The sequence below is a fragment of the Podarcis raffonei genome, chromosome 8, assembly GCF_027172205.1.
Source record: "Podarcis raffonei isolate rPodRaf1 chromosome 8, rPodRaf1.pri, whole genome shotgun sequence".
NCBI lineage: Eukaryota > Metazoa > Chordata > Lepidosauria > Squamata > Lacertidae > Podarcis > Podarcis raffonei.
Window position 1 is genome coordinate 7145992 of NC_070609.1, and position 27217 is coordinate 7173208.

Consider the following 27217-nt stretch of genomic DNA (forward strand, 5'->3'; position numbering starts at 1 on the left):
ATGGAGGGCACAAGGAGAAGGGGACGAGAGAGGACGAGATGGTTGGACAGTGTTCTCGAAGCTACCAACATGAGTTTGACCAAACTGCGGGAGGCAGTGGAAGACAGGAGTGCCTGGCGTGCTCTGGTCCATGGGGTCACAAAGAGTCGGACACGACTAAACAACTAAACAACAACAACAAATCAATCCCAGAAATCAATACTGAAGCTGACGTAAAACAACACCCTCCTTAAATTAATCAAGCTTTCTTTATTTCTTAGCACGTTGTCCTTCTGTAGGGTGGAGGTCCATTACTCACAGATTGCGCTAATCCCATATCCACCTCCTTTTGTGTTTAGGCACAAGGAGCCTTATTGAAGTGAGATAACCCCTTCCTAATCCCATTTTCACCGGGAGCATGGTCTTTGATTCACTCAGCTGGGGTGCCCCAGGAATTCCCCGCCCAACTCCTTCTGTTGAGGAATGTCCCTCACTACTTAATCATTTTTCTGCCCCGCATGGTCCTTAATCTCATCATCCTTTGTCTCCAAGACCACCTCCCTCTGGAAGTCCTGGCCCTATAAAGGCCAGCTCCCAGTCCTGTAGGTTAGTACAATCCTTCGGGAGACAAGTTGTCTGCTGGGTGCTCCATGCTTTTTCTCTTCGAAGCAGCTACTTGTCACAGATACCTGCTGGATCTAGACCTCTTCAGCCTTAGCTAGCTGAGACGGGCCACAAACCCAGCCGCTCTGTTCTTAGGCCTTTTTCGAAAACTACATGTTGCATGCTGCCTTGGAACCTCATTAACTCCACATTTGCTTTTCTCTAGAAAAAGGTAAGAATTGGGGTTTTCACCATCTCCTTAGGCTCCTAAAACCCCCGCAGCTATGTTGTAAATAAAAATATGCCCTTTTCCCTTATGGGGTATCCAAGAGCCCATTTAGAGTCCTTTCATAGGTTCCCTATTGGTAGGAGAAAATAACAGAGGCCAACCAGAGAATATTGAGAAGCAAAGAAGCTACTAAGCTTGATCTTTATTGATCTGTTGCAACAGGGTGCTCCCCTCAAACGCAGGAGAGGAGGAGGAACCCAGAACAATGGCACGCAAGGCCTTATAAAGACTTTTGAAATTCCCACCCTGTAGATCAAGACCACCCCCAGAAACATTATGCATACATCACAGAAGGGGTGTAACCTAAGACCACCCCTCAGATACATCCCACCTACATCACAGAAATTTTAATGTTGTTTTTCTCTTGTCCTTGTTTATCTCCTGTCTGGTAGGTTACTTGATTGGATTTCCTGGGGAGCCTGGCCATTCTTTTGTAGTGGTAAAATACTTATTTCCTGGGCCAGGTCACAGGCTCACACCTTATTCATATCTTAAATGTGTCCTTAAGACAGGATTTGTGAGGAAAGAGACAATGGGGAGACTTTTCCAGTTTGACCTTGCAGAGAAAACATTTGGTCAGTTTAGGAATCAAAATGGTTCCAGGTCGGTCTTCCTGTGTTGATCTATGTATGTGCGGTTATGAACATTGCCATATATCTAAGACCATAAAATTCCTATCACAGCTACAACCTCCCCATAAAAAGCAAGTCTACAGTGAGAGATTAGGGTAACCGTCACTAATTCCAGGACCTCTTCTCTTTGTGAGACTTTTGTGGGTGAGCTGAGAGTTTGTTTGGACCCTAGAGAGGAAGAGTGTGTCAGAAAGAAAAAGAATTGATAGTGATTTTTATATATTCGCAACTTTGTATTCACGTAACCATTTTTGTATGCAACTGTGTCTTTATGCAATTATTTTGTCTTAAGTTGCGTCTCGTTGCTTCAGTTTCCCGTACACTCCTTAGGGATAGATTTAACATATTAAGCAGTACAGTCGTAACTTGGTTCTTGAATGTCTTGGCTCCCAAACACTGAAAACCTGGAAGTGTTCCAGTTTTCGAACGTTTTTCGGAAGCCAACACTGCTTCCGCTTGAGTGCAGGAAGCTCCTGCAGCCAATCAGAAGCCGCACCTTGGTTTTTGAATGGTTTTGGGAGTCGAACGGACTCCCGGAACAGATTAAGTTCAAGAACCAAGGTTCCACTGTATAGGGATCAAGTCATCCATCCATCCATTGATGGGGGGGCGGAATTGGTTTGGCTCTTGCTTGCCCAACTCCCCATGGTACTCTTGAGTCCATGATCGGTCAGAGAAGAATGGATGGAGGCAGGATCCAGTGGAAAGCAAGGCAGATATTTATTTTTCTGTTGCAACAGAGTTTCCTCCTCCTTCCAAGGAGGGAGAGACCCTGAACAAAAGTGTGCAGGAACCGTTAAAGACTTTTGACATTGCCCAACCCCCCTTAGCCAGAGACCACCCCAAAATCATCATACATACGTTATAGGAGGCGGTCTACAGCGGAAATCCTGCCTGCCAGGATACCTGATAATGGTCGCTGATTGCATTACCTGGGCAGCCTGGCTATTCTTTTGTGATGGTTAACACTTTAGCTCCTGAATCCAGGTCACAGGCCCACCCTATTCCTACACAAATATGCCCTGAAAACAGGATTTGTAAGCGAAAAGGCAATGGGAAGGCTTTCCCCATTTGCCTCCCTTACTGCAGAGGAATAATTTAGGTCATTGGGAGAGTCAAAATGGCTTCAGGATTGCTCTCCTGTACTATTTCAAACGCACGGTTTATATATTTAGATGTGTGTGTACAGTTATACAGTGGTACCTCGGGTTACATACGCTTCAGGTTACATACGCTTCAGGTTACAGACTCCGCTAACCCAGAAATATTACCTTGGGTTAAGAACTTTGCTTCAGGATGAGAACAGAAATTGTGCAGCGGTGGCGCAGCGGCAGCAGGAGGCCCCATTAGCTAAAGTGGTGCTTCAGGTTAAGAACAGTTTCAGGTTAAGAACAGACCTCCAGAACGAATTAAGTTCTTAAACCGAGGTACCACTGTACCTCCGGTTACAGACGCTTCATGTTGCGTTTTTTCGGGTTATGGACGCGCCGAAACCTGGAAGTACTGAAATGGGTTACTTCCGGGTTTTGGCCGTCACGCATGCGCAGAAGGGCTAAATTGCGCTTTGCACATGCGCAGAAGCACCGAATCACAACCTGTGCATGCGCACACCCAGCGCTGCGATTTGCAAACGTGCTTCCCACACAGATCACATTCGCAACCCGAGCGTCCACTGTATTTATGAATATTGCTTCTATGTGACTTTAGAATTCTTATAACGCCATCAAATAACCAACCCAATTTTTGTCCCATTTTGGGAGGGAAAGAGAGCGCCACGTGCTCAGAGGAACTCAGAACTGAAGCCCCGGGAGGGAAATAAAACCTTTCATAATGGTCAGGGACTACAATTCCCAGACACCCCCTCTCCGCAGAACGCCAGGCTCTGCGAGGAAAGGGCTGCGGCCAATTAGAGAAGACTACACTTCCCAGGACCCTTTGCGGCAGCGATTAGCGTGAGGGGAGAGGGGCGGAGCGATAGGCTGGGCGCTCGACGCATGCGCGGCGACCAACCCGGAAGTCAGAGGAGCTGCTGGTGTAAGGAAGGCACCTGAGGTTGTCTACCTGGCCAGGTGTGTTGCGGGGAAGGGGTGGGAGGGGCAGGAAGCGTGGAGGGCCAAGAATGGGGCGGTGGGGAAAGAGGTTATCAAGGGAAATATATTTGGGGTGGGGAGTAGAAATAGAGTTGCCACATTTTTCTTACCAGTGCTGCGCCTCTGCTTTTTATTTATTTTATTTTTTTAAAGAAAGCTGCCAGACACGCAGAGTTGAGCAGCTGAGGCTTTTCCTGGCAGGGTGACACGGAGGAAATGTTGCCCTGCTCCCACGTGGTGTGTGGCAGGTTGCTGGTGTCAAAGGCACAGGAGCAGGTACAGCTGAAAGGAGAGGAAAGGTGGCAACCCACCTGAGGGGGGGCGAGGGAGCCAGCCCCCAGTTGTTCATGCGGGGCATGCCTAAGCTGTTTCAATGTTGTGGTCGTTGTTTAAGCAGGGGGCTTTTCTCTGTGTGGATCGGGGTGGGGCTTCTGCAATGAGGGGTTGACTTTTGATGGGAGAAAGGAATAGGGAAAGGGTGGGGGGGGAAGAGCTGCGAGCTCTGGACAAGGAAGTAGAAAGGAGACGGAGGGAACGCGTATCAGTTTTTTCGCTGGTTGTAAATCAAACACGAAGGCACACTGCGCAGGTTTTGGCACGATAGTTTCTCTTGGGTACAATCTTACCCTTTGATGCTAGGGAAACGGCTGCGCTCAGTTGGGAACAGACGCAACTGAAGTCTCAGAACCGAGCTTCTGGAGGAGATCAGTTCTGATCTCGACTAGATTATATGCCAGGAGTGAGCAGGTGGCGGCGGGTCCAATCTGGCACACTTGAAATAAAAGGTACCATGGAATTGCAGAGTTGGGAGGGTTGCAGAGTTCCTGCAATGCAAGGAATCTTTTTGCCCAACGTGGGGCTTGAACCCACAGCCTTGAAGTTGAGAGCCGCGTGCTCTAGTGACTGAGCCATCATGTTGCCAATCCAATAACAAGAAAGGTGTGTGGAAGAAATGGTTGCTGTAGCTAATCCACACGGAGACAAGAGAAATATGAGGTGACAGTGGTGGAATACCACCCTAAGCCAAAAACTAGTTGGCCTTGCCTCAGATGGAAACAAAATCCCAGCCCCTCATCCACTCTACTTAATCCATTTTCTCCCCTTCCGGAGTTTAGGACAATATCAGGAATTTTGTCTTTTGAACCTTCTTTAGTGCCTTTGGGCTTCACTTCTGCCTGTGATGTGTTGTGAGCGCTGGGCTTTATTTGTTTCCCTCCCCTGTATTTGTTTGTTGCATTTCTGTATCACTTCCTTTTCCAGGGAATTCAAGATGGCTTGCATGGTTCCCACCCCTCCTGTTTAATCTCCACAACAACAACCCTGTGAGGCAGGTTTAGGCGGGGGGGGGCAGTAACTGGCAGAGAGAAGCAGGGACAAGGTCTCCCCCAGTGAGCATCACATGGCTATTTGGGGATCTGAACCACCCTGGTGTGCTCAGAAAGAGTTGTCAGACTCTCTCTGCTGCTTCATTGCGAAAGATGATTGGCACCTCGGAACAGAGCACCTTGAAAATACTTAAAAAGGCGCACTCGTGAGTCAGGTTGTCTGACAATGCCCCGGAGCGTTCAATTCTGCGTCCCGTGCAGTTATCACCTTCCCTTGCGCAACTGCAGCAGTTTTGCAGCCTCTAAAGTTTTCCCTGCTCCCTCCCTCTCTCTTTCTGCGTTGGCGAGCTACACAGGTTAATTACATGGTTGCGGATGAAGCGCTTGACAGCTAGATTTAATTTCAAGCATTGCGTTTGGCGAGGAGCCAGAAGCAGAGCCTTGCGTACGGACGGGAAATGCTTAACCTTTGGCGTTTGTGAGGCTGTGAGCCTTTCTTGGATCTGAGCCTCCTGCAGTCCCTCCTTTTGCAAAATGTTGGCCACAGACCAGCAGATGGCCTTGCTGCTGTTGAGAGCTGTGGTTGCAATCCCATACTCACTTCGTTCCAGGTAGAAGTATATAAACTGAATTGTAAGCATGTGAACTGGGATGTCTCCAGTTTCACTCTTACCTTGGCTATGAATATCCCAGGTAATTTTAGAGCAACTTTCCCTGTTAGATGGGGATGATGGGCATTGTAATTCAAAACATCTGAACTACACCTGGACTAAGTTGGCAAAAGCTTCCTCAAGGTAGGCTGCTGTTTTTGCCATAATGTGATAAGAGCAGCCTATCTTACATGGCTGTTCCGAAGATTATTCCAGTGATATATATATTTTCAATCAACACGTTAGAAAAATGCATGGCAGTGTTTTTGTGTGTTCCACATCCCTGTTTCCTTCTCCAACTGAAACCGAAACAGTTCTAAGAAAGGAACCGAAACTGACACAGTTCTAAGAAAGGAACAACAACCAAAAAATGCTCTCCCAATACGTCATTGATCTTTGGAACTCACTGCCACAGGGATTTGGTGGGGGCGAAAGCATGTTGGCTAAAAAGATGAGACACATCGGGAAACCATATTGAAGTAGCTCTTGCAAAATCTTCATGTAGACAGAAAAATACCAAGTTACTGAGATGTTATACTTTGGCAACCATATTGTGAATTGGAGCAGAGGCGCCAAATCACATTTCAGTGAGCAAAATGTTGTTGTTGTTGTTGTTTAGTCGTTTAGTCGTGTCCGACTCTTCGTGACCCCATGGACCAGAGCACACCAGGCACCTCTGTCCTCCACTACCTCCTGCAGTTTGGTCAAACTCATGCTGGTAACCTCAAAAACACTAGGGTTCAATAAGAGGCGGTAGCAAAGCTTTCAGGAAGGTAAAGGGACCCTTGACAGTTAAGTCCAGTTGCGAATGACTCTGGGGTTGCGGCGCTCATCTCGCTTTATTGGCCGAAGGAGCCGACGTTTGTCCGCAGACAGTTTTTCCGGGTCTTGTGGCCAGCATGACTAAGCCGCTTCTGGCAAAACCAGAGCAGCGCACAGAAACGCTGTTTACCTTCCCGCAAGAGTGGTACCTATTTATCTACTTGCACTTTGACGTACTTTTGAACTGCTAGGTTGGCAGGAGCAGGGACTGAGCAACGGGAGCTCACCCCTTCGCAGGGATTCGAACCGCCGACCTTCTGATCAGCAAGCCCTAGGCTCTGTGGTTTAGACCACAGTGCCACCCGCGTCCCAGTTCAGGGAGGTAGGTGGCCCCTATTCAGTACTGTTATTGTTGAACTGAATGCTCCCCACCACGAAATAGCTGAGGGCATTTTAAGAGCATCTGTTGTAGTTAGCTTTGTATCTCAGCTACAAACAGGTCAGTCATCATCTGACTATCTGACTAGGACCTTGGAGACCAGAATTCAAATCCTCACACAGCCACGAAGTTCACTGGGTGACTTGGGCCAGTCACTGCCTCTCAGCCTAAGCCTACCACACACGATTGTTGTGGGGTTAAATAAAATGAGCAACAGTAATAGCAAAATTTATCACCTGCTCTTCACCAGCAGGTCCCAGGGCCGGAAATGCAGTATTAAAAACAGTTAAAGCAAATTACATTCGCAGGAATAAGCGGAGAATCCTGTATGCCATCTTTTGTGTCCATGGAGAAAAGGAGCAATATATATTTTTCACCCTATAGGACGCACCGGCCCATAGGACGCACCTAGGTTTTTTTTGGGGGGGGGAATAAAGGGGGAAAAATTATTTCCCCCCCCAGCCGCAGGAACTCCCGCAGGGCTCCCTAGGCTGCGGATAGCTTCCGGAAGCGCGGGGTGCCCTGAAGCAGAGCGCCCTGCGCTTCCGGAAGCTATCCGCAGCCTAGGGACCCCTGCTTGAACTCCCGCGGGCTCCCCAGGCTTATGGATAGCTTCCTGAAGCCTGGAGAGAGAGAGGGTTCGGTGCGCACTGATCCCTCTCGCTCTCCAAGCTTCAGCAAAAGCCTGCATTTGCCCCATAGGACGCACACACATTTCCCCTCCATTTTTGGAGGGGGAAAAAGTGCGTCTTATAGGGCGAAAAATACGGTAAATGTAATAAGAAAAATAAAATCCCACCCCCCACTTTTATGCAAAAAAGGATTTGTGCTTTGGGGGTGATTACCTAGGGCAGGGGGTCCATTTAATTGTTAAAAATTCAGCAGATGGAACCAAAGGAAGTGTCCAGAAATAAAGGATTTTATGTGGAGTCGTAATCGCTTGCAATCTGAAACACTACAAGGTATTGTTTTTCTGAATCCAAAACAGCCACCCAGCCTTGTATCTCGTACGTAATAGAGCCACTAGAATCTTGAAAGCTAAAACACAAAAAAAGTTCAGGCACTGGGATATTTCTTTAATGGTTGCCTTAACCTTGTGGAGGGTTGTGTGTTTTCAAATGGGCATGAGAGCTAGAAACCTGTGCCCTTCTTCCTCCAAGAAGCTGGCAGAATCTGTTCTTTTCAGTTTAATATCCAGTATCCGAAACAGGACCGTATTTATTGCGTCGGTTTGGGGAGCTGGGAGATGCAATAGGTGCTTGCTCTGTCCACGCTGTGCATGGACCTGGTATTGTGGGACCTCTGAGCGACAGTGTGGCACAGTGGTTAGAGTATCGGACTGTGGCCTGCTTAGCCAGGGTTCAAATCCCCCGCTTGGGTGTGAAGCTCACTGAGAGAGACTTTGTCACTGCATCTCTCAGCCTAGCCTGTCTCATAGAGTTGTGGGGATTAAACGGGGGGGGGGGGGAGAACCATGGAACTCCTTGGGTAGAATTTGGGATTTAAATGCAATAAGTAAATAACCCACCGATGTGTGTGTGAGAGACAACCCCCTCTTCATTGGAGCTGGAATCATTGTCACATAGCTGCCTGTCCACTGCGTCCAAAGTCAGTGGCAGACCTCGGGGTCCAAAATTCCCACGACACCAAAGTTCAGTGCCGCCTCTCGCCTAATAATAATAATAATAATAATAATACCCTGCCCATCTGGCTGGGCTTCCCCAGCCACTCTGGGCGGCTTCGAACCAAATATTGTTGCTGTTTAGTCGTTTAGTCATGTCCACCTCTTCGTGACCCCCTGGACCAGAGCACGCCAGGCACTCCTGTCTTCCACTGCCTCCCACAGTTTGGTCAAACTCATGCTGGGAGCTTCAAGAACACTGTCCCACCATCTTGTCCTCTGTCGTCCCCTTCTCCTTGTGCCCTCCATCTTTCCCAACATCAGGGTCTTTTCCAGGGAGTCTTCTCTTCTCATGAGGTGGCCAAAGTATTGGAGCCTCAGCTTCAGGATCTGTTCTTCCAATGAGCACTCAAGGCTGATTTCCTTCAGAATGGAGAGGTCTGATCTTCTTGCAGTCCATGGGACTCTCAAGAGTCTCCTCCAGCACCATAATTCAAAAGCATCAATTCTTTGGCGATCAGCCTTCTTTATGGTCCAGCTCTCACTTCCATACATCACTACTGGGAAAACCATAGCTTTAAGTATACGGACCTTTGTTGGCAAGGTGATGTCTCTGCTTTTTTTAAACCAAATATTAAAATACAGTAATACATCAAACATGAAAAGCTTCCCTAAACAGGGCTGACTTCATATGTCTTCTAAAAGTTTAGTAGTTGTTCTTCTCTTTGACATCTGATGGGAGGGCGTTCCACAGGGCGGGCACCACCACTGAGAAGGCCCTCTGCCTGGTTCCCTGTAACTTGGCTTCTCGCAGGGAGGGAACCGCCAGAAGGCCCTCGGAGCTGGACCTCAGTGTCCGGGTAGAACGTTCTGCATCATAGTTGTGGCACTCCCTGCAGTTAGGGCTGGGATACAATCGTTACCAAAACCCTGGGGAGGTGCTGCCTGCCAGTGCATACAGTTCTGAACTAGATGGGCAATGACTTTTCAGTGTTCCTGGAGCAATGATGCTGAGGATCAAGGGAATCTAGGAAACATAATTGAATCAGATCCGTGGTCTGTGCTTCTCAGTCGCCACCTGACTGGTAGCAGATCTCCAGGGTTTCCTGCTTTTGCAGTCCTGCCTGGAAAGTTCTAACCACAGAACTACGGTGTTTTAAATGTCATGAAGTTGTTGGAGTGGGAGACTCTCAGGGCTGTGGGTTCGAACCCCATGTTGGGCAAAAAGATTCCTGCGTTGCAGCTGGTTGGGTTGGATGACCCCCGGCTCTCTTCCAACACTACAGTTCTATGATTCTATGGATGTCATTCTTCAGAAGTGACACGCAGTAACAACTGCATTGCTTTGTTTGATATTTCCAATCACGATTGCCTCTTGTTTGTTAGGGTCTTAATTTTATTTGATAAGGTTGGCCAGGAATGGGTGGGGAGGAATACAAATCTTTGTTGTTGTTGTTGTTGTTAAGTCGTTTAGTCGTGTCCGACTCTTCGTGACCCCCTGGAGCAGAGCACGCCAGGCACACCTATCTTCCACTGCCTCCTGCAGTTTGGTCAAACTCATGCTGGTAGCTTCTAGTACACTGTCGCACCATCTCGTCCTCCGTCGTCCCCTTCTCCTTGTGCCCTCCATCTTTCCCAACATCAGGGTCTTTTCCAGGGAGTCTTCTCTTCTCATGAGGTGGCCAAAGTATTGGAGCCTCAGCTTCAGGACCTGTCCTTCCAGTGAGCACTCAGGGCTGATTTCCTTCAGAATGGAGAGGTTTGATCTTCTTGCAGTCCATGGGACTCTCAAGAGTCTCCTCCAGCACCATAATTCAAAAGCATCAATTCTTCGGCAATCAGCCTTCTTTATGGTCCAGCTCTCACTTCCATACATCACTACTGGGAAAACCATAGCTTTAAGTATACGGACCTTTGTTGGAAAGGTGATGTCTCTGCTTTATAAGATGCCGTCTAGGTTTGTCATTGCTTACAATAAATAAACAAGTTGAGGGGCTAAGGCTTGCTTTGAAAGCTCTCAGGACACCAGAGAGGCTCTGTTTTGTCACCACTGAGAAACTCTGTATGTGCTCAGGGGCACTCTTCCTGCTGTTGTTTCGCAGCCCCTTGCCAAACCTGGCATTTAAAAGAAAACATGAGACCATTTTTTTCAGTTACAATGGCAAGGAGGAGAACACCCTCAGCACCACAGGAAGGTTAGGCTGGCCTCGACCAGAGCCAGGGCTTTTTCGGTTGTGGCCCCAATCTAGTGGAACGCTCTGTCCCAAGAGACCAGGGCCCTGCGGGACTTGACATCTTTCCGCAGGGCCTGCAAGACAGAGCTGTTCCACCAGGCCTTTGGCCAAGGCACAGTCTGACCCCCTCCTTCGGTAATCCTCACAGAACTCTAGCCCAATGGTTGCCATGAATTTGACTCTTGATTTTAGAATGAATTGATTTTAGAATGTATTTCAATTAAATGATTATGATTTTATGTAAACTGTGTTACTTTTAGTTACAGATAGTGTGTATCTGAAGAAGTGTGCATGCACACAAAAGCTCATACCAATAACTAACTTAGTTGGTCTTTAAGGTGCTACTGGAAGGAAAAAAAATTGTTTTGTTTTGTGTTACTTTTATTGCTGTTAGCCACGCTGAGCCCAGCTTCGGCTGGCGAGGGCAGGATATAAATAAAATAACATCATCATCATCATCATCATTATTATTATTATTTTATTATTGTTGTCTTTTAAATATGGGGTTTAGCATATTTAGCCCCCTGAGTATATACAGAGTTTCCCATCAGCGACAATTCCCCTCCCTGTCATCCTGAGAGCTTTGGGCCCCAGAACTTATTTATTTATCCTGGGTTTGCATTCTTTCCGATGGTTCGGTCAGGCTCGGGAATGATCGCTGCTCCCTTGGAGTCCCCTCCTTATTCTTCCTCCTGCTTTCCATTCTGCACTTTGTAGACGGTCCCTTGCAGGGAGTGGGGATTTAAAAAACACACACACACGCAAAACAACAAGCCTGGGTAGGCTGAGACTCTGCTGTCATCCATATATGGGCATGCCCCAAACGCGGCCCTCCGATTGGCTGCCGGGCGCCATGCATATGCCTGTCAACAAATGGCTGAGCCCCGCGGATGGTGCGCGGAGGGGGGGGCAGGAGGGAGAGTTGCAATCTGATGGATTAAAGGTCCCTATTGTATTGCAAGGGGGGGCATGTAGGGGCCGGTGGAATGGGCCTGCTGGCCCTTTAAGGGAGCAGTAACACACACACACACACACAGAGAGAGAGAGAGAGCAAAAGGGGGGGGGAGCTTTGATTGCTTGCAAAATCCCAATATCTCTCCCTGCTTTTCTTTTTTACAAACTGATCCTCCCCCCTTTTCTAAGCAGTGTTTGCAAAAAAACAAAAGGGGGGGGTAAGAAAAAAACGAAAGGAAAAACATCCTTTGCAACCTGTGGATCTGTTTTGTTTTATTTCATGCTGGTTTTCCCAGGCCCCAAAGCAGGGATGTAGGTTTCAGCGGAGGCCGCCTCCAGATCACACCCACTCCGCCCACCCCAGGCTTGGGAGTAACAGGTAAGAACCCTGGGAGATGGTGTGCGGTTGTTGCCCTTTCCCGCCCCCCCTCTCTTGGGGTGCAGATGGATTCTTGAGCTGAGATCCTGGAGAGGGACTCTTGGCCTGGCGAGGCTTCGCCGCCCCCCTTTCCCCCAAAATGCATGACTTTCCCCCCTCTCTTCTTTGCAAAGAGCTGTGTTGCGGATTGCAGCCTTGGCGCTGGGGTGCAAGGGGTGCGGAACTATCCCCTGGGCGCTTGCCCGGGTGAGTTGACACCTTGCACGGGGCGGTGTTGTCGATGCTGGGCTCCCACCCATCCTGGAAGGACATTGTTCCCTTTGTAGACTCCACAAGTGCTTGCTCCCCTCCCTTATTATTTTAGTAAAAGGATCGGGGTCCTGGCAGAGCTAGATCCCAGAAGCTGCGGGGGGAAGGGGGACAGCACCCAAGTTTGTCTTCATGGCCCAAGTCAGCGCAGGAGGTGGAGGGTGGGTGTGAAGACTCCCCAGGGGTTTTATGCACGGGTGGGTGGCCAGGAAAGTGGGTGGCACCCCTCAAACCTGTTGACTCTGGTGGGCTTCCTCTTGCAAACCCCTCAAAGGCGGCGCTCGCCACCCTGGGGTCCTGGAGAGCCCCGGGTTGGCCAGCGCTGCTGCCCCCCAACTCTCCCCACGTGGACTTCCCTAGGATTTGGATGACTTCGCAAGAGGGCAGTGGGGAGAGGCAGACATAGAACATAACCTCCGTTTGCCCCATTTGTCTTAAGAAAAGGGGGTTCGGTCTGCTATTTCGGCTATAAGCGAGGCAGCACCCTTGCGCTTCAGAAGTAGAAGCCAGCCTTGGGCAGACTGCCAGTTTGGGGACTCTGAGCAGGTGGGGCGGCAAGTCGATTGGTGGTTGGGGGCAACCTTGGAAGTGTGTGTCTGTGTCTACCTGTCCGTAGTTATTTCACATGACTCCATTCATTCATGAACGTTGGGTGCAATTGTCCCAAGCAGGGTTAGAAATTCAGGTGCATCAGCTAATCGACAAATGGCACCTTAAACCTAGGTTACAGGAGTCACAACAGAATGTCTGGGCACCATTTCCTCCCCCACCAGTGGGGTTTGTTTTTGCTGTTGTTGTTCATTTAATTCATCTGTTTCTCTATCTATCTATCATCTATCTAAAGTGGTTTCCAAACATTAAAACATCATATAAAACAACCTAGAACAAAAAAAAATTCAAGCTTCAAGGAAAATATTTCAGATCCTTCTCTAACTGACATTTTGCTTCCCCCATATAGTCATACCTCGTGTTGCGTTTGCTTCAGGTTGAGTGTTTTCAGGTTGCGTCCCGACGTGGAAGGGTTACTTCCAGGTTTCGCCGCTCGCGCATGCGCAGACACTCAAAATGACGTCATGCGCAGAAGCGGCGAATTGTGACCCGCGCAGACGTGGGTTGCGTTCTGCTCAGGTTGCAAACGGGGCTCCGGATGGATTCCGTTTCCAACCAGAGGTACCACTGTATTTATTTACCTACAGTGGTACCTCTGGTTACGTACTTAATTCGTTCCGGGGGTCCGTTCTTAACCTGAAACTGTTCTTAACCTGAAGCACCACTTTAGCTAATGGGGCCTCCTGCTGCTGCCGCGCTGCCGCTGTGCGATGTCTGTTCTCATCCTGAAGCAAAGTTCTTAACCCGAGGTACTATTTCTGGGCTAGCGGAGTCTGTAAACTGAAGCGTATGTAACCTGAAGCGTATGCAACCGAGGTACCACTGTATTTATTTACCTACTTAATTTATATAGCTGCCCCGTAGCAGAAGAGCTGTGGGAAGCCAGTGTGGTGTATTGGTTAGAGTGTCAGGCTAAGACCTGGGAGATCAGGGTTCAAATCCCCACTCAGGAAGCTCGCTGGGTGACCTTGGAGTCAGTCGCAGCCTCTTAGCCTACCTCACAGGGTCGTCGTGGGGACTAACTGGGGTGTGTGTGTGGAACCATGTACCCCTTGGAGAAAAGGGTGTGATGTAAATGCAGTTAATAGGCTCAAGAAAGCCGGAGGGGCCAACAGAGATGTCTTTTGTCAACTTGCCATCCCGAGATCTCCATGGGGGTGCAGTTGGACCCGTGTCAGTTGCAAAACGCGTCTGACTCCTGCCTAATTTCTAACACTGATGTCGTTTGGGTGTTGCACATAATTCACTCTCCCCTCTGAAGCCTGTTTTGCAAGGGGTCAAAGTGTAGCTACGGGAAATATCCCCAAACAGAAAAGTTTCCCGCATAACTGGCCGGTGCTCTTTTTCCCCATGTGGGGGAAACAAAATCCATTTAAGAAGTTTGTTATTAACAGTGCGCCTTAGCCAATGATGTGTCCTATATTAGTAACACAACATTAGCCAAGTGGTGAAAGGGTTGGGCAATGTCCTGCAAGACCAGGGTTCAAATCCCTGCAGCTCATCGGCTGACCTTGGGCCAGTCACGGCACCTCTCAGCTTCACCTACCTCGCAGGGTTGTTGTTGTTGTTTAGTCGTTTAGTCATGTCGGACTCTTCGTGACCCCCTGGACCAGAGCACACCAGGCACTCCTGTCTTCCACTGCCTCCCGCAGTTTGGTCAAACTCATGCTGGGAGCTTTGAGAACACTGTCCCACCATCTCGTCCTCCGTCGTCCCCTTCTCCTTGTGCCCTCCATCTTCCCCAACATCAGGGTCTTTTCCAGGGAGTCTTCTCGAATTCTCATGAGGTGGCCAAAGTACTGGAGCCTCAGCTTCAGGATCTGTCCTTCCAGTGAGCACCCAGGGCTGATTTCCTTCAGAATGGAGAGGTCTGATCTTCTTGCAGTCCATGGGACTCTCAAGGGTCTCCTCCAGGGTGAGGATTAAATGTGGAGATGGAGAATTGCATACTCCGCCTTGAGCTCCGTGGAGCGAAACAGGTGGGTGATAAATGCAACGAGTAAGCAAATAATATAGGGACGCGATGGCGCTGTGGGTTAAACCACAGAGCCTAGGACTTGCCAATCAGAAGGTCGGCGGTTCGAATCCCCATGACGGGGTGAGCTCCTGTCTCGGTCCCGGCTCTTGCCAACCTAGCAGTTCAAAAGCACAAAGTGCAAGTAGATAAATAGCTACCACTCTGGCGGGAAGGTAAACGGCGTTTCCGTGCGCTGCTCTGGTACGCCAGAAGCGGCTTAGTCATGCTGGCCACATGACCCGGAAGCTGTACGCCGGCTCCCTCAGCCAATAAAGCGAGATGAGTGCCGCAACCCCAGAGTCAGCCATGACTGATACCTAATGGTCAGGGGTCCCTTTACCTTTAAGCAAATAATAATCAAGCGACAGGTGGATGCCTAGTGCAAAAGCAATGTTGGAGCAACTTGAGAGCTGCAATTTTTTTAGCTTTGGCCAGTAAAATATGCATGCTAAAATGATATTGCTTTCTAAGGTAGGGATAGGGAACCTGTGGCTCAGGGGCCAGAAGTGGCCCTCCACGCCTCTCTGAACTTTCCCCAGGCAGCATTCCTCAGCGCCTTGCTTTGCACCCCAAGTGTTTCTTCCTTTGCTAGAAATTTGCCCTTGAACTCTGACCGTTCCTCCGGCTTGCAAGTGGGGGATGATGATGGAGAGGGGTGTGGGAGCACCTGCAGAAACTACCTTGCTTTAAGGTAAAGGGACCCCTGACCATTAGGTCCAGTCGTGGCCGACTCTGGGGTTGCGGCGCTCATCTCGCTTTACTGGCCGAGGGAGCCGGCGTACAGCTTCCGGGTCATGTGGCCAGCATGACTAAGCCGCTTCTGGCGAACCAGAGCAGCGCACGGAAACGCCATTTACTTTCCCGCCGGAGTGGTACCTATATATCTACTTACACAGGTGTGCTTTTGAACTGCTAGGTTGGCAGGAGCAGGGACCGAATAACAGGAGTTCACCCCGTCACGGGGATTTGAACCGCCGACCTTCTGATCGGCAAGCCCTAGGCTCTGTGATTTAACCCACAGCGCCACCCGTGTCCCTCTACCTTGCCTTACGAAGGTGAAATTTGCATCGGTTGCTTTGGCCCCCTTCCCTGCATCCTCTTTGCACCCTCGGAAGGCCACCCCAAAGGGGACGCTGCCCTCGGGTGGGAAAAGGTGCCCTTTGCCCTGGATGGAGGGGCAGTGGAAAATACTCTGGTGCCAGTTGACTTTTGCAGATTATCTGCATAGGAGTGCTTTTTTTGGGGGGGCATCCAATATCCCTGGCGATGGGGGACCCCGGTTCATGGAATGTGGGCAGGGGGAAAATCCTCTGCAAAAACTCTGGAGAAGTCTTGCATCTACTTGCTTTCCCTGATATGTCCATTTTCTGTGTGCACATAATTTTTTTTGTGTGGGGAAGCATTCAGCCATGAGACGCCTCCTCCACAAAAAAATCCTGCAATCTGGAATGGTCCAGCTACTTTGAGAAGTAGAATTTTGTTAGTCATGTGCAGGCTTCCCACAAGCCTGGCCTTACAAGTACCTAAGGCCTAGGGCCGGCTTCCTCAACCTTGGCCCTCCTGATGTTTTTTGGCCTACAACTCCCATGATCCCTAGCTAGCAGGACCAGTGCTCAGGGATGCTGGGAACTGTAGTCTCAAAACATCTGGAGGGCCGAGGTTGAGGAAGAAGAGGAGTTTGGATTTGATATCCCGCCTTTCACTCCCCTTCAAGAGTCTCAAAGCGGCTAACAATCTCCTTTCCCTTCCTCCCCCACAACAAACACTCTGTGAGGTGAGTGGGGCTGAGAGACTTCAGAGAAGTGTGACTGGCCCAAGCTTCATGTGGAGGAGTGGGGAAGCGAACCCGGTTCACCAGATTACGAGTCCACCGCTCTTATTAGCATCCTGCTTGGGTGCAATTTTGCCTGCCTGTTTTCTCCTGTGGAATCGCTGTTACTCCATAAGTTTGGCCGGCGCCACCAAAAAGCTTAGGAGGAAGGGTAAAGTGATAGGTGGTCTTGGAGGAACTTGCAGGCTTTGAGCTGACGTGCCCCTCCTATTCTCAAAGTGCCTCTAGGGTCTGCAGAGATCAGTCTTCACCCACCTGGCTCTCCTGGGCAGTGCTGACTTAGGCTGGCAGGAGTTCTTATCCAAAGCATACAGAGGGCACCAGGTTGGGGGAAAACATCTCACATGGATAAACATCATTGCTTTTGACCTCTGTGGCATTTGCACCCATCCCTGTCCTCATGTCAGACCTATTTGCATCAGCAGCAACCACCTCCTTGTGCTAAAAGCTCAGAAGCAAAAAAAATATTGAGAGTTAAAGTGCATAGGGCTGGTCAGTGTATTGATATATTGTCCAAAACCAGTTTGAAGTCCATACAGTCATATCTCGGGATATATACGCTTCAGGATAAGTATTTTCGGGTTGTGCTCTGCGGCGACCTGGAAGTAACGGAGCGCGTTATTTCCGGGTTTCGCCGCTTGCGCATGCGCAGACGGTCAAAATGACGTCACGCGCATGTGCGGAAGTGGCAAAACATGACCCACAGACGCGTCTTACATTCTGTTCAGGATGTGAACGGGGCTCCGGAACGGATCCCGTTCTCATCCCGAGGTACCATTGTATTGCGATAACGGTTTCACCTGTCAATATATCACGAATCAGGATGTGTGTTAGGGCTGGGTGATATATTGTCCCAAACCGGCAATGCGCTCTACGTGGGGCTACCTTTGAAGGTGACCCAGAAACTACAACTAATCCAGAATGCGGCAGCTAGACTGGTGACTGGGAGCGGCCGCCGAGACCATATAACACCGGTCTTGAAAGACCTACATTGGCTCCCAGTACGTTTCCAAGCACAATTCAAAGTGTTAGTGCTGACCTTTAAAGCCCTAAACGGCCTCGGCCCAGTATATCTGAAGGAGCGTCTCCACCCCCATCGTTCTGCCCGGACACTGAGATCCAGCTCCGAGGGCCTTCTGGCGGTTCCCTCACTGCGAGAGGCCAAGTTACAGGGAACCAGGCAGAAGGCCTTCTCGGTAGTGGCGCCCGCCCTGTGGAACGCCCTCCCATCAGATGTCAAAGCGATAAACAACTACCTGACATTCAGAAGACATCTGAAGGCAGCCCTGTTCAGGGAAGTTTTTAATATGTGACATTTTAGTGTATTTTTCATCTTTGTTGGAAGCCGCCCAGAGTGGCTGGGGAAACCCAGCCAGATGGGCGGGGTACAAATAATAAATTATTATTATTATTATTATTATTATTATTATTATTATTATTATTAACCGGTTTCAAGTTATATCATGACACTGGTTTCATAACTCTTGACCTGGCATTGTATTGCAAATCGTGATGTGTTTGTGTGTGCGATGCAAAAATCACAATGTGGGAAAAGCCGTGAAGCCAGCCAAGGCCTCTCCATAGCTTATTACAGTGGTACCTCCAGTTGCAGGCAGGATCCGTTCCGGAAGTCTGGCCGGATCCCAAGGTTTTTGCAGCTGGAGGATCACTTCTGCGCATGCGTGCGCATCAAAACCCAGTAAAATACTTCCAGGTTTGCTGTGCGCGCATCCCGAAGTTTACGTAACCAGAGGGTTATATAGTATCGTGATATATATCACAATCAGACATTGTGATATATATCATGATGTTTAGCTGGTGATATATCGTGCTGTTGAAAACCAGATACGCCCAGCCCTAAATGTGGACATAACAGAGACGGGCAACAGCAATTTCAGCTGCTCCGGAGGCATTCCTGATATTTGCAGGTTGGTTTGCTAGTCCTGTGGGTACCATCCTCCAGATGTTTTGGACTAGAGTTCCCATCATCCCAGACCATTGGCCCTGCTGACTGGGACACATCTGGAGTTATCTGCCCCTATGCACCACTCTTCTCTTCCCGAAAAAAGCACTTGCAAATTGGCAAAGTGGAGTGGATCTACTTTTTGAATTTGGTTTTGCTCTCCTTCAGTTAACTGGGTGAAGAGGAGCGAATATGTAAAGGTAAAGGGACCCCTGACCGTTAAGTCCAGTCGTGGACGACTCTGGGGTTGCGGCACTCATCTCGCTTTACTGGCTGAGGGAGCCGGCATACAGCTTCCGGGTCATGTGGCCAGCATGACTAAGCCGCTTCTGGAGAACCAGAGCAGCGCATGGAAATGCCGTTTACCTTCCCACTGGAATGGTACCTATTTATCTACTTGCACTTTAACGTGCTTTCAAACTGCTAGGTTGGCAGGAGCAGGGACCGAGCAACAGGAGCTCACCCTGTCATGGGGATTTGAACCGCCGACCTTCTGATCGGCAAGCCCTAGGCTCTGTAGCTTAGACCACAGCGCCACCTGCGTTAAGATGGGGGGGAAAGGAGGACACTGTACTGCACTCTGCACAAACCTTTGTACTTTCCTCTGTGCAAATGAATCTGTCGCTCCTGACTCTCTGGGCAAGGGGATGATTGTGAGCTTTAATACGGGAACCCAGAGGCCTTTAATCCTGTTTCATGCCTCTGATCGTTCCGGTGTTGGGAGGCGGCCCCAACCCACACGAGGTGGGTGGCCAGGGTGAGCTTGCTTTGTGGGCCTTCCTTAAAAGCTCTGGCAAGATTTCAAAGAAAGAAGGAAATAACTAATATGAGCCTGTGTGTGCAGCTTTGCATCTCTGGGGCTGGAAGACTCCCCCTCCCATCACATGCCAATTTCCTAGGTGGGCACTGATAACATATTTTTATTTTGATTTGTTTGCCTATTGCATTTCTATCCCATCTTCTCCTCCGGTGAGCTCAAGGTGCTATGCGTGGTTCTCCCTCCCTCCCTCCTTTGACCCAGATTTCCGGAAGTGCCAAACGTCCCCCAAAGTTTGGGGGAGCCCTGTCCTAGCCCACTGCTTTCTCTCTCTCTATTTTAATTTAATTTTAATTTTAATTATTTTATTTGGTCAACACAAAACAAAAAAGAACAAAATTAACCAAAGTGAAAGTACCATTAGTCACACCATTCATAGAGAATTAATATAAATTTCATAATCCTTACACTGTCATAGTCTCTTCTTTTTAAACCTGGCTTCCCATCTACTCCATAAATCAATTTACCATTCTTTACTGCCAATACATTTTATTACTCAAAACATGTTCAAAATATGTTAAATCGTATAACTAGTAAACGATATTGCTGGAGTTATTCAAATGCCGCTACGGATTTTAGGTCAGTATTATTAATTTTCAGGTATATTTTAAATACTTCCCATTTTGAAATGAATTTTTTCCTTGGTTTGTTCTTTAATTTTTTGGATAGTAAAGGTAAAGGGGCCCCTGACCATTAGGTCCAGTCGTGGCCGACTCTGGGGTTGCGGCGCTCATCTCGCTTTACTGGCTGAGGGAGCCAGCATACAGCTTCCGGGTCATGTGGCCAGCATGACTAAGCCGCTTCTGGCGAACCAGAGCAGCGCATGGAAACGCCGTTTACCTTCCCACCGGAGCGGTACCTATTTATCTACTTGCACTTTGAAGTGCTTTCGAACTGCTAGGTTGGCAGGAGCAGGGACCAAGCAATGGGCGCTCACCCCGTCACGGGGATTCGAACCGCCGACCTTCTGATTGGCAAGCCCTAGGCTCTGTGGTTTAACCCACAACGCCGCCCGCGTCCCTAATTTTTTGGATAGGCTATCTTAATTCAGCATAAACGATCATTTTTTGGACTCATTGTTTGGGGTCCAGCCCACTGGACCCACCTTTTCTCAAAGCATTTTTGCGAGGAACCCCGGAGACTTATAGCGGGAATTGCGACGCTTGTTTTCTGACACAACTGTGAGCTCTGAGCTCGGTGTTCGTTGTTCGGAAAGTGGGGTACAAATGCAAAGCGAAAATTAAAAATGCCCCGCCGACGAAGTCGGGCGGTAACAGGGGGCAACTTCCCTGAAACACTGTACTGCTGTCCTTGCCCCCACTGTTGAGCCTCTCTGCCCCATAGCTCCTGCCCAGACAGCTGGCCCTTCAGCTGCCTCCCCAGCCAGCCAGCCCCATCTGTGCCGCAGCGGCTGCCTCTGTCCTGCCCTTTATGACACTGTAATAGGATCCGTAATCTCGTCAAGCCTCCCTTCTTCCCTTGTAAGCCTGGAGTAAATTATGCAGCAGAACCTGAGCTGGCCAGCCAGAGAGCAGACTCTTAGGGGTGGATGGGGAACAGCCTGCGTCGCCCACAGCTGGTCAGACTGTGGGGTGGGGAAGCAGGTGAGGAAGCTTTGTCCAGGGACAAAGGTGTGCATGGGGTGAGGAACTCAGGTATAATAATAATAATAATAATAATAATAATAATAATAATAGTAATATTATTATTATTATTATTATTTATACCCCGCCCATCTGGCTGAGTTTCCCCAGCCACTCTGGGCAGCTCCCAATCAAATGTTAAAAACAGTACAGTGGTACCTCAGGTTAAGTACTTAATTCGTACCGGAGGTCCGTTCTTAACCTGAAACTGTTCTTAACCTGAAGCACCACTTTAGCTAATGGGGCCTCCTGCTGCTGCCAGAGCACGATTTCTGTTCTCATCCTGAAGCAAAGTTCTTAACCTGAAGCACTATTTCTGGGTTAGCGGAGTCTGTAACCTGAAGCGTGTGTAACATGAAGCGTATGTAACCTGAGGTAACACTGTACAGCATTAAATATTAAAAACTTCAGGTGTCTCTTAAAGATAGGATAGCTGCTTATTTCCTTCACATCTAAAGGGGAGGTGTTCCACAGGAGGGGCGCCACTACCGAGAAGGCCCTCTCTCTGGTTCCCTCTAACCTCACTTCTTGCAATGAGGGAACCGCCAGAAGGCCCTCGGCGCTGGACCTCAGTGTCCGGGCTGAACGATGGGGGTGGAGACGCTCCTTCAGGTATACAGGACCGAGGCCGTTGAGGGCTTTAAAGGTCAGCACCAACACTTTGAATTGTGCTCGGAAACGTACTGGGAGCCAATGCAGATCTCTCAGGACCGGTGTTATGTGGTCTCGGTGGCCGCTCCCAGTCACCAGTCTAGCTGCCACATTCTGGATTAATTGCAGCTTCCGGGTCACCTTCAAAGGTAGCCCCACGTAGAGCGCATTGCAGTAGTCCAAGCGGGAGATGACTAGAGCAGGTAGTCGCTGGTGTATGAACGCAGTGGGTGGAGGGGCTCCGAGAGAGCGATTCAGGCCTCCCGACGCCTTCCCCCCCCCCAAACGCTTCTGCAACCTTTGCCAGTTCGTCGCCTTTCTTTGCTTCAATCATGAGATCCAGAGACTTGAAACCAAAATGTTGATTTTCAGTTTGCCGGGGTTGAGGGAATGGCCCCCGTATGTATGGGCCCCACAGAACGGGGCCTTTTCCGCAGTGGCTCCCCACTTGTGGGATGCTCACGTGGTAGCTTCACTAGGCACCAGTCGAAAAGGTTCCTCTTCAACCAGGCCTTTGGCTGGTTGAGATCCGATGCCCTTTTAAAATGTGTCGTGGAAGGGGGGGGGTGGTATTTGTATTTCGTACGCTGTGTTTTTCATATTGCAGTTTTGTGTCATGAACTGCCCCAAGATCTACGGGTATAGGGCGGTATGCAAATATGATAAATAACAAAATAATAATAATAATAATAACTTTTGAGAAATCACCATTTCTGGTGCCACACCCCGTTCTGTGATGGATCTAGGTAGCTAGCTAGGTAGATAGATATACTATGGGTCTGAAATACAATGTGGGATTAAAATAACAGTCGAATAATAATAGAATTGCAGAGTTGGGACCTGAGGATCATCTAGTCTAACCCCCTGCAAGGCAAGCATATTCAGCTATCCCACACAGGGATCGAACCTGCAACCTTGGCATTATCAGCTCCACGCTCTAACCAACTGAGCTATGCAGGCATGGTGTATTCTTATTATGCTGTCCCACAGTTTGGTACTAGGTAAGGAACAATGCAGCGGTCTATTGTGTGGCTCCTGACATACTGCTAACGGTTGCCCTTTTGCTTTCACACCATGAGGGCTAGAAACCTGAGGGTGCCTTTTCAAAACCGGAAAGCTTATTTCCTCTCCCGCCTGCCGGAAAGCTGAATTCTGCACCCCTCATTACATCCTTGTGCAGAAAGAAAGCACGCGCCTGTTGCGATTGCAAGCCGGCTGATGTCTCTTCTTTTCCTCTTCCCCTAGGCACCTCCGAGGCCCCACGAGCTGCGCATCCATGAGCTAGGGGAAAGGAAGGGCTGCCTTCCCCCCTGCCCCCTTGCCATGAGACAGTGATGGATCAGAACACCTTCTCCCACATCCAGCTATGGTGCCCGCGGCCTTTCGGCACCTACTCCCAGAACAAGCAGTGCCCTGGAGGCCAGGTGAAGAAGACCTTTGGGGACTTTGCCTGCAAAGCCAAGGAAGAAGAAGAAGGCGGCGGCGAAGCCTGCTCTGAAAACACGCCCCCTGCCCCGCCGCCTCCGCCCCCGCCGCCCCCCACGGTCTCCCCCAGCCCCAGCCAGGTGGAGGAGGGCCGGGTGCTCTTGGACACGTGGTACGTGATCAAGCCGGGAAACACCAAGGAGAAGATTGCCTTCTTTGTGGCCCATCAGTGCAGCAGCGGCAGCCGAGCCAGCGCCATGAAGGTCAAGGGCAACTGGGGGAGTGACAGCTCCAAGGCCAAGCGGCGGCGGAGGTCCCACGACCCTGGTAAGAGCAAGGCCTGCCCGGTCAAGGCGAAGGACGCCGGCAGCAGCAGCAAGGAAGCGGAGGATGTGTGCCTTTGCCCCGAGTCCCATGCCGAGCCGGCGGGCGGAGACTCCACTGACCTGCTCTCGGTGGCTGAGATGGTGGCCTTGGTGGAGCAGCGCACCGCCCTGGCGTTGCAGAACTACCCCAGGCCGAGCGTGCCGGCCGCGCCGCCGTCCCCCATGGTCTTCGTGTCGGCAGAGCAGGAGGGCGAGGAGAAGAGGGCGCCTTCTCCCGGAGGCAGTTCGGACTGCAGCCGGGTGGCGGAGGCGGTGGCCCACTTTGAGTCGCAGCAGCGAGAGCGGAGCGTCCTGCGCCCCAACGGCCTGTGCCGGGAGTCTCCTGAATGCGTGGCCAACTCCCAGCACAGCCCCGGCGAGGTGCGCATCGCCTTCCGCATCTCCAGCAGCCGCGACCCGCGCTCGCCCACCGAGGGCGGCCAGGGCGCCCGCCCCAACTGCATGTTCATGAGCTGCGGCGGGTCGCCCACGGGTAGCGCCGCCCGCGCTAAGGACAAGATCACATGCGACCTCTACCAGCTCATCAGCCCCTCGCGGGACACACTCCCCAACAATGTGGACTTCCTGCTGGCCAACGCCTCCCCGAAAGGGGCCGACGGGGTCGCCAGCGAGCCCCCGGACGTGGAGATGACTTGCCGGGAGAGCCCCGGCGGCTCCGGCAAGCTGGACGCCATCGCGGAGGGCGGCCGGGGCGGCGGAGAGAAGGCGGGAGGCCCCGCCGCCTCGGTGGCTCGTGACTGCGTCTCCGGCTTCCATGTCGACGTGGTGGTCACCGGCGTGGTGGACCAGTGCGTCTTCTTCGGCAAGGACAGCACCAAGAATATGAAGGAGGAGACGGTCTGCCTGACGGTGGGCTCGCCCACGCAAGAGGGGCTGTGCTCGGCGTGCGACGACCCGCCGCCGGGCCAGCTCTTCTTCCTGCACGCCCAGGTGCCTCGGCAGGAGGACGGCCGGGACGTGGACGGCGCTTTTCTGGACCCTGCCGGCGGCGGCGAGGGCGGCCTGGAGAGAGCCGACGGGCCTGGCCTGGAGCCGACGTCCGCGGACACCTCGCTCTGCCGCCTCTACCGTCACGTCTCGCACGACTTCCTCGAGATCCGCTTCAAGATCCAGCGTCTGCTGGAGCCCCGGCAGTACATGCTGCTCCTCCCGGACCATATCATGGTGAAGATCTTCAGCTACCTGCCGACGCAGTCGCTGGCCGCCTTAAAGTGCTCCTGCCACTACTTTAAGTACATCATCGAGACGTTTGGCGTGCAGGCCACGGACTCGCGCTGGACCCGGGACCCCCTGTACCGCGACGACCCCTGCAAGCAGTGCAAGAAGCACTACGTGAAAGGGGACGTCTCCCTCTGCCGCTGGCACCCCAAGCCCTACCATCACGACCTGCCTTACGGACGCTCCTACTGGATGTGCTGCCGGCGGACGGACAAGGACACGCCGGGCTGCCGTGTGGGACTGCACGACAACAACTGGGTGCAGCCTTGCGACATGCTGAGGGAGAGGGCGGCCCGGAGGGAGGACGGGAGGTGAGGGGCAGAGCCCGGCGGGGACGGGGGGCGAGGCGAAGAAGAAGGAGCGCCTCCCCCTCTTCTCCGCTTTCCTCGGGTGTGCAAGAGGGTGTGGTGTGATTGTGTTTTACAGGATTTTTGTTGTGTTGAGGGTTGTTTTTTTCAAAAAAAAAAATTGCATTTGGTTGCGTTTCCCCGTTTGGGTTTGATTTCTTGCCTGCCCCCAGTTACAGAAGGGGGGGGGCGCCAAAAAGCCAACATATGGGAAAGTAGAAACTAAAATCTACGTCTAAGGGCCCCTAGAAACGAAAAGGGCAATCGTGGGTGGCGGGGATTAAAATGAGCACCTGTTTTCTCTTCCAGCCATTGCAGCTCATCTCCAGGTTTAAGGGAGGGGAAGGGGTAAGCTACAGACCTGAAGGCATTGTCCAGCTCCAACTCCCATCATGCTCTTGGCTCCCTCTGGAGGGCAGCAAGTTTCTGGTCCCTGGTGTTAGGGAGATGATGTGAAAAATCTTCGAGTTGCCTCTGTCCCACCCCTGTTTTTGAAAAATAGGACCTTTCCTGAGCTTCCAGATATCTGGGGATATTTGCTCTCCTGACGTGACGTCGCTGGTGGTACCCATGCAAGGCTCGCAGAACTATTTGTGCCCATCCTTGTGTCAATCGAGAATGCAGCCTCACGGCTGACTGTAGGAACCAGAGGCAAAGTGTGCTGCGGTTTCCTGGTGGCATACCTGCACTGCCCTTTTTAAAAACCAGATTCTCAAGCCCTTTAGGGCAGCAGAGGGATTTCCTCTGTGCCCTTGCAAGAACTCATTCCTAGGGAGGGTATTCTGAGGCAGCCCAGAGAGCAAAACCGGTCCGGTTTCCCCATTGCCACGGGGAAACTGTGCTTGTATCTTTAAAGCATGCTTCCCCAACCTAGTACCCGCTGGACATTTTGGACTACAACTCCCATCAGTCACCGTTGTAGTCCAAAAACAGCTGGAGGGAACCCCTCTTGGAGGAAGACTGCTTTTAAGACACAGCTGTTTCCTTACAATGAATAAACCTTGGCTTCCCAAGTTGCAAATCTTGGCTTTGCTTCCTTCTTCCTCCACACCCCGAATCCGGGCCCTTTGCTGCTCAAGTTAGGCATAGGCAAACTTCAGCCCTCCAGATGTTTTGGACTACAATTCCCATCATCCCTGACCACTGGTCCTGTTAGGTAGGGATCATGGGAGTTGTAGGCGAAAGCATCTGGAGGGCCAAAGTTTGCCTATGCCTGCTTAAGTCCAAGTTAAGAGCAAACAGGACCCTGCTTCCCTGTTTTGAGGGTCATTTAGACCAGTGTTTCCCAATGATCTTGGGTTATTGGACTACAACTCCCATCATCCCTAGCCAGCAGGACCCAGTGGTCAAGGGTGATGGGAATTGTAGTTCCAAAACAGGTTGGAGACCCAAGCTGTTTTGGGAAACATTGATTTAGACCTCTTGACTTTGGCCGCGGTTCTCTCCCTCCTGCCTGCCGAACCTCCTACAGCTGAACCACCTCTCCTGGGTCTGCCTGTGCCCTCTGCAAACTTGTCGCCTCGCAAGGGGAACCTCGTGCCCCTGCTCCGTTAGAGAGAGAGACCCTCCTTTAGCCCCAAATCCCTGCCATTTTGAAACCCTTCCGGACACTCTGTGCTCTGGGATCGCATGCAACCCTTCCGGATCCCACAAATCAGACCTCCATTCTGCTACCTGACTGCTCGCTCTGTTTGCAAGGGACCTCGGGGCAGGTGGATAGAACAGCCACAAAATAATCCCGAGTCCTTTTTACGAGTTGGAGAGGAACTGCGCTGAAATTGCATCGTTCTAGGAAGAGGGCAAAGGGAATCTCTGCCAGAAAACCCTCTGCATCCTTGTTTGAACCAATCTGAGGGTTCCCTTCACACACACACACCCCAAAAAAGCCAGGGAACCACTTTAAAAAACAGAGTTACCTTTGTGGCATAGAGGGGGGTTCCCAGTCCCAGACACCTGCTTGTGAGCTGCAAAACGGCACCGGGAAAAGGGGTTTGTTTTAACTGGAATTTCCAACGCGAGGTCTGCTAGCGCTAGGAGAAAACAT

General features: G+C 50.7%; 1 protein-coding gene across 1 annotated transcript; it reads left to right on the forward strand.

Annotated features, from left to right (window-relative positions):
* Positions 1-11663: 11663 nt before the first annotated feature.
* On the forward strand, positions 11664-25311 carry FBXO46 (F-box protein 46). The gene is made up of 2 exons (XM_053401843.1): positions 11664-11957; positions 23043-25311. Exon 2 carries the CDS (start codon positions 23132-23134, stop codon positions 25139-25141), a length of 2010 nt encoding a protein of 669 aa, XP_053257818.1. The 5' UTR covers positions 11664-11957; positions 23043-23131; the 3' UTR covers positions 25142-25311.
* Positions 25312-27217: the final 1906 nt, after the last annotated feature.